The sequence below is a fragment of the Mustela putorius genome, unplaced genomic scaffold (assembly GCF_011764305.1).
Source record: "Mustela putorius furo isolate JIRA1106 unplaced genomic scaffold, ASM1176430v1.1 tig00000151_pilon_pilon_pilon, whole genome shotgun sequence".
Lineage (NCBI taxonomy): Eukaryota > Metazoa > Chordata > Mammalia > Carnivora > Mustelidae > Mustela > Mustela putorius.
In genome coordinates, this window is record NW_025421296.1 from 12,683,261 (window position 1) to 12,694,885 (window position 11,625).

The 11,625-nt window shown below is 38.5% G+C and overlaps 1 protein-coding gene across 4 annotated transcripts in view; it reads left to right on the forward strand.

The window, feature by feature from the left end:
- The window catches only part of LYPLA1 (lysophospholipase 1), a 39,566-nt gene that overhangs the window by 25,732 nt on the left and 2,209 nt on the right, over window positions 1-11,625 (forward strand). For 3 of the 4 annotated variants that reach the window (XM_004768815.3, XM_045075788.1, XM_013064724.2), the window contains exons 5-8: window positions 915-985; window positions 3,872-3,945; window positions 6,353-6,454; window positions 8,079-8,255. In XM_004768815.3, the coding sequence (XP_004768872.1) occupies window positions 915-985; window positions 3,872-3,945; window positions 6,353-6,454; window positions 8,079-8,255 (424 nt within the window). The remainder of the gene's footprint in view (window positions 1-914; window positions 986-3,871; window positions 3,946-6,352; window positions 6,455-8,078; window positions 8,256-11,625) is intronic. The other variant, XM_045075787.1, reaches the window with a different exon arrangement.

Here is an 11,625-nt window from a genome sequence, read left to right on the forward strand (position 1 = left end):
CATGACCTGAGCCGAAGGCAGCGGCTTAACCCACTGAGCCACCCAGGTGCCCCCTCTATTTTCAACTTTTTGAGGAACCTCTATACTGTTTTCCAGAGTGGCTGTACCAGCTTGCATTCCCACCCTTGTGTGTTTTATATCAGGAAGTAGAGTCAGTTCTTTGTTCCTCTAAGCTACTTCCAGTCTATTGTCATCTTGTCTTCTCTGCTTGTTCCCACCCATATCTTACCCACCCCTTCACTTGCTTTTTATCTCTTCTGGATTCCTTGACAGCTTTCACAAGTTTCTGCCTGCTGTGCCCATTGGTTCTTTCATCTTCCCTCTCTGGCAAAATTCCCATCCAGAACAGAATTTCTGGATAATGTGGCTAGAGACCATTAATGAAAGGATGTAACTTTTAGAGAAATGGAAAGGGCCAAAGGAAACCTTCCCTTGGGTCTCTAGTTGGAGGTATCTACTATGTGTGATGAAAAAGTTTTACAGAATGTGGATAGAGCTCGGTATAATTTCTCTGCTCAATACATGTGAAGGTAGTGCATGTGAGAGTGACATGGTAAAGTAGCTCTGTTCCATCATATTGACTTATGATACAGTAGAAGGGGAAAGGAATGGCTGGAATTTATTACAAACTTTTTAGGGGGGTGTGTGTTGAGATTCTTGCTTGGCTGTAAGATTAGACTAGATGTTCTTACCATAAAATTATGTGGCATTATGATTTTTTAACATTAAATCTGTATCTAGTTGGTGAAAGGAACAAGTGGAATGTTAGAATCACACATTTAAGTTAATTTTTTGGCCTCTGTAGAAATTTTGTTTTGAGTTTCATTTTCATGGTTAGCCCTTTTTATCTTGAATTTAGTGAAACATACTTTTAGAATCAAATAGCTCTTTTAAGATTTTGCCTTATTTTCCAGGTTTGATATTACTGGACTTTTACCAGAGTCACAGGAGGATGAACCTGGAATTAAACAGGCAGCAGAAAATGGTAAGTACAGAAATATTTTACAAAGACAAAAAAGCATTCTTTTTTTACTAGGTTCAATAGTTTTATTGGTGTTGATAAAATAATATATAATTATCTGAACTTAGGAGGTGATGCTATTTCCTTCCTTTGTGATGACTCTCTAACTTGTTTGCCATGATGGCTACATGGACTCCCCTAACTGTAAATGAAGATGAGGTAAATGGGGAAGAATGGCCTTTATCAAACTTTATTGTATTTATTATTTCAGTTGGATACATAATTTTGCTTTGATTTACATAGACTAATAGAGAAAATAGTAATTTTCTTTCTTCATTAAGGAGACTTGAAATAAGGTTGGGTATAGTGATAGAATCATACATAACGTAATTTATATTGGGTAATTTTCATGTGGTGATAATAATAGATGCCACTGATTGAATACTTAGTTGTTAAACAATCCAGGTAATTCTTGTAAATAATCTCATTTAAGACTTCTATGACATAAGTCTTAGCTCTACTTTACAGAATCTCCAAAGTGTGTTCTCTGGTTGGTATTCCATGTTTCTTATGGACGTGAAAATTCCATTTATTTTTAGAGTGAAATCATAAAGAACACTAGCTAATTGGGAGAAATCTGATTTTAGAAAATGTATAGAGTCATCCTTTTATGAATGTGCTGAAGTTTTTACAAATAGATGGGATCACTGGGATTGACTTAAGAATAATCGGGTGGTGACGCAGCAGATATTGATGAAACAAGCCTGGCTGTGAATTGATAGTTGCAGAAGTGAGGTGATGTGCACCTGAGAGTTACTGCACACTTTCTATTTTTAGATTTGTTTGAAAATTTGCAAAATGGCTTAAAAACCAGTGGGATCCTTTTCAAAAATGTTAAAATGTTTCTAAAGAAGAACTCTTAAAAACTTCAAAACAGGGAAGATACACTCAAAATGCACTGGCAATTTGGTATGGTCAAACCAAGAACACTGGCTTTTCGGATCATCAAAACGTAGGTCGAATCGAGAATCCTGGAGCTAGGATTTTTTTAAACAATAATTTGATGACAAAAATAAGTATTGGGTTTGGGAGTGAGTTGTTAGATCTTGTGGAAGGTAGGGGAAGGGCAGGGCCTTGTGGAGAAGACTGGTAGGCCTAGTAATTTCCAGAGTGAAAAGTTCCACCCTAGTGATAGAGTTGGCCTGTGACATACTTGACGTTTCTTTCCTTTCCAAGGTGATGTATTACTGGAGAAAGTGAGGCTCAGACTCAGAGCTAGGAAAGAAGGGAGCCTCTGTTGGAGGCCTTTAAGAGTAAGCTCCTGAACAAAGAAAAAAAGTGCTCTGGTTAAGGTCCAAGGAGCACAGTGGTGCCCTCGCCTGTATGCAAACGGTGATTGAAATTGGGACACTACTGCTCTACTGCTGACTGCTGTCTTTGTAGTTTGTCAATATTATCTCAGTGCTTAATGTAACCTTGAGGGTTAACTAAAGCTTTGTGAAACTTGGGGGAGAAGTAGTCCCAACAGCTCACCCAGTGGCAAACAACTCACATTCCCCAGGCCCTTACTTGAACCTTCCCTCCTCACACCTCGGCCATTATTCCCTTTCTTTGGTGGTTGGGGGTGGGTGTTAAATTTGTTTAATTTATTTATTTATTTTAGAGAGAGCATGTGTGTGTTTACACAAGCGATAGGGAGGAGCAGAGAGAGGGGGACAAGCAGACTGTGTACTAAGCACGGAGCCTGACACAGGGCTTGATCTCACGACCCTGAGACCACAACCTGAGCTGAAATCAAGAGTTGCCACCTAACCGACTGAGCCACCCAGGCACCCCCATTCTGTATCTGCAGTCACTATCTGAGCCACCCAGGCACCCACATCTGTAGTCTCTATCTGATTGAGGCTATGCAGTCTCCTGTAAATAAATACCTCACATTTCTTAAGCCCCCTTTACTGTTCTCTAGCCCATTCTTCCATGCCATAGTCTGGGCATTACTTTCCATTCTCACTGTTTGGGTTTTTCAGTGTTTTAGAAAAAGCAGATTTTTATTTTTTGATAAGAAGTACGGAAGTTGGAAATTTTAATCTTTAAAAATGAAACTCCTGGTACATCTAGGTTGCTCTAGGTTTTAAGCATCTGCCTTTGGCTCAGGTTACGATCCCAGAGTCCTGAGATGGAGCCATGTGTCTGCCTCCCTGCTCAGCGGGGTGTCAGCTTCTCCCTCTCTGAACATCACTCCTGCTTGTGCTCTTACTTGCATGCTCGCTCTTAAATAAGAGATCTTAAAAAAAAGAAAGAAAGAAAGAAACTCTTGTGCATATGTGAAAACAAGAGGACATAATCTGTAAAAGGTGTAGTTACAAAAAAAAAAAAAACAGGACAGGTTATAAGGAAAAAAGGAAATTCTAGGAGTCCTCGTTTTATAAAGATTTGTGTCAAAGTATTTTGCAGAAACAAAAGACTCACTTGATTTTTTCCCCCGGCATCATTTATTGGCTATAGGAAAAATTAGTACTATAGTTTTTAAAATAACAGAATGAACTTTTTAAATACTATAAATAACAAATTGTGTAATATACTTTATTTATATTTTAAAGTGGTAACTTTCAGGTTGTTTCATTGAAGAGAGAAATATATTTATATGAGCAGAATTGACCATAGATAAAAGAATAGCTGTTGATTGATAAGAGAAAGAACTATTGTTTATAAATTATAATAGATATAATTGAACAGTTTAAACAATACCTGCAAATGAGTTTTATAATGAAAATACATTCTAATTTTGTATTTTAGTTAGTATAGTGCTTCAAGTTTTTCACTTGTTTTGACCTATTTTATCCTATTTAAAATGGTATATTTAGGCTTAACTTTGAAGGTATTAGTGATTTAATTCTATGTTGTTTTTAGTAAAAGCTTTGATAGAGCAAGAGGTGAAGAATGGCATTCCTTCTAACAGAATTATTTTGGGAGGATTTTCTCAGGTAAGGTAAAGTTTGGGTGACATGTTATTGGTATATTTATCTAGGAGTCTGGATTCTGTCCTTTTCTATGGAGGAGTCTTTTTTTTAGTATGTTATAGAATCTGATGTACTGTTCTCTTTGTTTTTAATATATTGTTATCTTTAATGCTGAATTAAGTTTGAATGGACTAGATATAGTTAATTATGAGAATGTATTCTTTTTGCTTTTCTAGTTTTCTCTCTTTAGCAGTTGCCTTCAGTTTCTAGATTATGTCTTGAAAATTTATTAATAAGTAAATTGATTCACACTTGGATTGTATTTTCTTAAAATAATTATCACACATGTTGTTAAGGTATTGAAGTTGATGCTGTGTACCCCCTTTAAACAAAATTGTAATTTAATAAACACAGGTATAATTCCCCTGTCTTCAGAGGAGACTACTAATAGAACAGTAGGGTAGACAACAAGAGAATTTCTTCCCTCTTTTTGTTACAGATTCCCAGTGGTTGAGACTCAAAGACTCCCCTGTAGTCCCTTTGAGACACAATCCAAGTAGGGTCTCCCACAAAGTGTCTTGTAATGCTTGAGGTTGCTGGTTGTTCCCCTGGAGTTCTCTTCTTCCACTGCAGAAACAAGAGGTTCTCGGAAGACTCTCTGGTGATGCTACACTGGCTTGGGAGAGGGGCAATTCAGTCAGCATGTAGCCACTTCTCTTACCTTTTGGCATGGTCTCTTGGTTTCTGTGGTTCAGAGGGTGCCTCAGCCTCACCCTCTCCCCTCATGTGCTAAGATTCTCTTGGTGGTGTCCTGTCTATGATTAGATGCTAGTTCTTGTAGAAGGGAGCAAAGTTAGGAAGGACCTGTGTCCCATCATGATGATGTCACTCTATCATCTTTCCTCTTTTTGTCTTGTAAAACAGATTTTAGATTTAAGTATGCGATTTTTGACATCTTTCTGTACTTTTCTCCTACTTCCTATACTTTTTCTGCATAGTTACCTCATATTGACCTTACATCTTTATTTCAGCTTATTGCATGTTCACCTTGTCACCCATCCCAGATTGCTCCAGCTTCTTTTTTTTTTTTTAATATTTTTTATTTTATTTATTTGACAGAGAGAGATCACAAGTAGGCAGAGAGGCAGGCAGAGAGAGGGGGAAGCAGGCTCCCCACTGAGTAGAGAGCCTGATACGGGGCTTCATCCCAGAACCCTGAGATGATGACCCGAGCTGAAGGTGGAGGCTTAACCCACTGAGCCACCCAGGTGCCCACATTGCTCTAGCTTCAAATCTGTAAACCTTCTAAATCAACAACTGTTGAGACTGCCTGAATTAGACAATGTCAGAATTAGGGAATTCTTTAGAAGTTAGAATTCAGTAGAAAGATAGGTTGCCAATACAGTATAGTAAAAAGAGGTTACTGGTTTGGTATTTGTTGAAGTCAAGATAATGTCTTTTTTGTAATACACATTGTGACATAAGTGTAGGTACAGAAGTGAATGTTTGATTCGGGAAAAAAAAGCTAACATAGGAGACTATATAGTTGAGATTTGTTGATTATGATTTACAGAAAGGAATTCCTCTTGCCTTAAGCAAGAAAGAACAGATTATGAGTCTGTGGGATCACATCAGGAAAACAAAGGATGAGAATGAATCAGGGCCTCAGGAAATAGCTAAGACAATGGAAAGCCCTCATGGCTTTCTTTCTCGTCTCCTGTTTTTCTGTCCATCTGCCTTTTCATCTACAGTTGGTAGTCTACACCTTTTCAGTCTATAGCTTTTCCAGTTCTAGAATTTACAGGTTACTGTTCCAGCCACACAAAGAGACAGGCTGATAATCACTGAATCCCAATTTCAAAATCTTGAGAAAAGGAACATGACTATCTTGGATGAGAAAGAATCTCATATTTTCATGGGGCCCAGTGACCAACAGGCATGGTCAGAGTGACTTGGCATCTAGAATACTAACGGGAATGCTCTTCCCAGAGCGCAGGGTATTGTAAGCTGGGGAGACAAATACTCTGAAGGTGCCTGCTACAGAGTCCTTATGATCTTGAATTTTTGCTGTAGAAAAGATGACCAACTTAAGACTACGTTTGATTTTATACCTAAGACTTCAGAGCAGAAAATAAGTGTAAGTTTAAAATGTTCCTAAGGTGATTGTAAGTGCATTTAAATATAGTTAACTGTTTCTTGACTGATTCCGTGGTTGCTATGTTCCTAGAGTGGTATTCAGTGTAGAGAATCATGTCCTTCAGGGCATGGTGGGGTGGGGTATGTATGTATTTCTGCTAGTTTGCCTGATTTGATTTGACATCAAATATCCAGGTTGCTTTTTTTCTTTAATGGACATTATTAATAATAAATCTTTTACGTTGCTATTAGCAGAGGATGTGTTCCATTGACTTTTCTCTGCTTATCTTTCCAGGGAGGAGCTTTATCTTTATACACCGCTCTTACCACTCAGCAGAAACTGGCTGGTGTCACCGCACTCAGTTGCTGGCTTCCACTCCGGGCTTCATTTCCCCAGGTAGCCTGACTGATACTTGTAGCATTAGATTACTGAGCTGGGAGATCACAGATAATGTTGGTGAGAGGTCATTTTTTTAAATTAATCAACTATATATTTTTAGAGCGGTTTAATAAGTTTATAGCAAAATTGAGCAGAAAACACAGAAAGTCCCTTTCTGTGCACAGGCTTTGGACACCCTGCAGCCCTGTGGTACATTTGTTAGATTGTATATCATCACCCAAAGCCCATCATTTACCTCTGTCATCCTTTCTTTATTTTTCATTTTTTAAAAAGATTTTATTTATTTATTTGACAGAGGGAGAGAGGGAACACAAGCAGGGAAAGCAGGAGAAGCGGGCTCTCCACTGAGCAGGGAGCCCAATGCAGAGCTTGATCCCAGGACCCTGGGATCATGACCTGAGCTGAAGGCAGCGGCTTAATGACTGAGCCATCCAGGTGCCCCAAGTCATCCTATTTAAAAAATAATTTTCTGAAACTTTTGCGATGTACCTAGTAGGCTTTATCTGAATACTACTATATTGTCTTTATTGTGGATTGCAGAGAATGGAAATAAGTCCTTTTGTCATAAATCTTATATTTGAAATGTTTGGTATATTTTAAAATGTATATATAAGTTTAGGACAATCTTTTACACATAGAAATAAAATTTTCAAATGTTCAGTATTTTTACTGCTTAATAGCAAAATCTTACCATAGAATAGAATTTCTAAGTACTCAATAGTGTGTAAAGCAATATATGATACACATGGGAGAAATGGACATTTATTTTCAAATTCATCTTTAAATCTAAGATCTTTTGGGGCGCCTGGGTGGCTCAGTGGGTTAAAGCCTCTGCCTTCGGCTCAGGTCATGATCCCAGGGTCCTGGGATGGAGCCCCGCATTGTACTCTCTGCTCGGCAGGGAGCCTCTTTCCTCCTCTCTCTGCCTGCCTCTCTGCCTACTTGTGATCTCTCTCTGTCAAATAAATAAAATCTTTAAAAAAAAAATCTAAGATCTTTTTCATCACTATATATGGTAATTCTTTAGTGTCTTATACATACTAAATGCTAATTATTAACCATCTTATTTAAATCAGTTAAATAAGAACTGAGAAGAACATGATTCTGTTAAAGCATACCTCTTATTTCAAGATACTGTGAACATATAAAGAATAATTAAGATTGAGTCTGCTTCAAGAAACCACTTCATTGGGAAAACAGTAATACAAGACAGGGGAGGGGCACCTGGGTGGCTCAGTCAGTTAAGCATCCGACTCTTGGTTTTGGCCCGGGTCATGATCTCAGGGTCATTAGATCAAGCCCCATATCAGGCTCCATGCTCAGCTGGGAGTCTGCTTGAGATTCTTTCTCTTCTTATCCCTCTGCTACTCTTCCTGCTTGCATACTTTCTAAGTAAATAAATAAAATCTTTTAAAAAAGCAAGACAGGGTGATCATATATCCTATAAAAGTTTAACTGAAGAGTTGTGGGAGTATAGGGAGAAAAGGAATTTTATTTCTGTGGCCGAGTAAAACTTATGAAGTAACATATTATATTTGCATATCTAGGTATAGTTGTAAATGCCTGGCATATAATGCTCTATACATTTGAATAAATACTAGTGTTCTTTTATTTTTTGCAGGGTCCTATCAGTGGTGTTAATAGAGATATTTCTATTCTTCAGTGCCATGGAGACTGCGATCCTTTAGTTCCCCTAATGTTTGCTTCTCTTACTGCCGAAAAGCTAAAAACATTAGTAAATCCAGCCAATGTCACCTTCAAAACCTACGAAGGCATGATGCATAGTTCCTGTCAACAGGTAATTGTTTGGAAGCAGTGATTACAGAGATATATTTGCAGCTTTTTTCATGTGATATTTTTAACGTAAGTAGCATTTGATTGCTTGGTTATTTAAAGGAGTTAATTAATGAATTCACATTGAATCATAGGGTAGCAGGATTTAGATCAGAGTTTATTCAATTTAATTCAGCAAGCATTCACTGTTTTCCCTATTACATGCCAGCTTTGTGCATAATTCAAATGACAAAACATTCCTTTTTATTAAAGTTTAAGCCAAATTAATAAAATTTTAAATGTAATAAGAGAAAAGGATATATATCCAAATAGTTGTGGATATATATCCAAATAATCATATAGAAAACAGGATGTGATAAGTGTTATATTTGAAGTTTTCATAGTTCTCTAAAACACTGAGAAGAGTGAGATTAATTTTATCTTGGGAAGTACTAAGAACATGAAGCAAAAGCTAGATTTGGAATTTGGATAGCAAGTGTGCAGAGAAAGGGAAAGCAAGCTATCCAGTTGGGCCATGGTCTTATGAAAAGCTGGCTGTCCTAGAGCAGGATGCCATTCATAAAGTAGGTATAAGGAACAGTTTTAGGGTAACAGGAAGGAGATAATACTGAGTTCAGTGAACATACTGAGATTGATAGGCCCCTGTGATAACAAAATGGGTTTTGGAAATACTTGTCTGAAGCTCAAGCCTGTGATAGAGATTTAGAATAATTGCCAATATTATTCATCACTGAAGAATTACCATGGGAGAATATCATGAGGAAAAAGCCAAGGAATAGAACTTGGGGGTGAGAGGAGGGATTAAAAGGAGCTAGATGTAGAACGAGAGTACAGGAGGAGAGAATTCCAGAGTGGTGGTGCACCTGGCTGGCTCAGTCGGAAGAGCATGCAACTCTTGATCTTGGGGTTGTGAGTTTGAGCCCCACGTTGGGCATAAAGATTACATACATAAACAAACTTTTTAAAAAATTGGTTAAGTTGGGCGCCTGGGTGGCTCAGTGGGTTGGGCCGCTGCCTTCGGCTCAGGTCATGATCTCAGGATCCTGGGATCGAGTCCCGCATCAGGCTCTCTGCTCAGCGGGGAGCCTGCTTCCTCCTCTCTCTCTCTGCCTGCCTCTCTGCCTACTTATGATCTCTCTCTGTCAAATAAATAAATAAAATCTTTAAAAAAAAAAAAAAATTGGTTAGGTTATTTAAGAAAAAAAAGAAAAAGGGGTTCCTTGGTGGCTCAATCAGTTAAGCATGTGACTGGTTCAGTTCATGATCCCAGGGTCCTTGGATTGAGTCCTGCATCGGGGCTCCCTGCTCAAGGGGGAGCTTACTTCTCCTGGTCCTGCTCCTGTTCCCCACCCCCTGCTCATGCTTTCTCTCACTTGCTTTCACTCTATCTCAAATAAATAAATAAAATCTTTTTTTAAAAAGTCTTTTTTTCAGAGTAGAAGGGAACAGTGTCCCATGATTCAGAGAACAATTGACAAAAAATAGACCAGGAAGAAACTAACCAATAGTAAGCCATCTGTGACCTTGGATGTTTGGGGAGATGGAGCCTGCAGTGGATTGTGTAAAGTGGATAGGGAAATGGGAAAAGTAGAGGCAACATGTATTAACCTTTATTTAAAAAGTTTTTGTGAGGGTAAAAAGGATAAAAAGACTCTTTAATGGTTGGGAGGAAAAGACTCCCTTGATGAGGGAAGGAGGAAGAAAATACGATGAAGAGAAGGTAATATCTAATAGGGGGAATCTTAGGGAAATCGAATAATGTAAATAAGTCCTAAAATGGGTAGTGCTTGCCTTCAAAGAGGAAAACAGCACTTGAGAATCCAGAAGAGGGTCAATGAATATGAACAAGGATTGGTGAGGTAGTAGTTGTTGAGAGTTCACATTAGATCCTCTTTATCTTTTCAGTAAAGTTGGAGATATGGTCACTTGATAAGAATGAAGGAGGCCTGCATCAGTTTGGAGGCTTGAAAAGGCCTAGAATAAAAATTGATTGCCAAGCACTGAGGTAGTCCTACATAAAACTGTTTTGTAACCACCCAGCCTGGCTGAATCATTTGTTTTACAGACAGAGAAAAGAGGTAGTAATATGGTTTATCCAGAAAGACAAGGGGGCCTAGGATTCTAGGCTGTTATTGAGAACATAGTTGGAACCATCAGCAAGTGCTGAATCCAGAAAACAGGTGGGCTGGCACTCCAGGTATCCAGGAGGGACTGAGAGCCTAGAGCATTGGTTTTTAAAGTAGGCTTTATGTTATAAATACCCTGGAGCTTAATAAATATTCAGACACCAGAACTCCACAAACTCCACAATTCTGATTCAGCACATTGGGGATTAGCAGGTAAACTCAGGTATTTGTGTTTGTGTGGATGTGTTTGTGTGGATGTGTTTTTAAAATAAAGCTTCAGGGGTGCCAGGGTGGCTCAGTCAGTTAAGCAGCTGCCTTGGGCTCAGGTCATGATCCCAGGGTCCTGGGATCTAGTACTGCGTCAGGCTTCTTGCTTAGTAGGGAGCCTGCTTTTCCCTCTGCCTGCCACTCCCCCTGCTTGTGCGTGCTCTCTCTCCCTGACAAATCAATAAAATTAAAAAAAAAAAAAAAAGGATTCTGTTTACCTAATCTCTACACTCAGTGTGGGGCTGGAACTTATAACCCTGAGATCAAGAATCACTGTTGGCACACCCCAAGCATGTGACTCTTGATCTCAGGGTTGTGTGTTCAAGCCCCAAGTTGGGCATAGAGCTTACACAACAAGAAAAAAAGAAAAAAAAAGGTGATGATTTTTTGTGCAGTCACATTGGAGAATATTGGACTGAATGATGAGGAGCAGAAAGTGAAAAGAGGTAGTAAGAGGTATTGTGACCAAGAAACTTCAAGGACTTTAGAGTGTTATAAAATAGAGCACTTATGTGCTGTGGCTTTATTTTCTGATTGACTAAATTGTAAGGTTGAAGGTTCTTTGTGTTGCTAATTTGTGTGTTTGTGGAGTTAAGCCTTGAAATACTAGAGATGAGGGGCACCTGGGTAGTTGAGTGGGTTAAGCCTCTGCCTTCCACTCAGGTCATGATCTCAGGGTCCCGGGATCGAGTTCCACAGCGGGCTCTCTGCTCAGCAGGGAACCTGCTTCCTCCTCTCTCTCTCTCAATGCCTTTCTGCCTACTTGTGATCGCTGTCAAATAAATAAAATGTAAAAAAAAAAAAAAAAAGAAAGAAAGAAAAAGAAATACTAGAGATGATAGTAGGAAATTATTTGAGGGGAGTGGGAAAACCGAGCCACATGCAGGAGTCTTATAAAACGTTTTTTTTTTTTTTTAATGAATACTTGATATATTCTTTTTTATCTTTCATAGGTACATGTTGTCTTTCAAATGGTTGCTT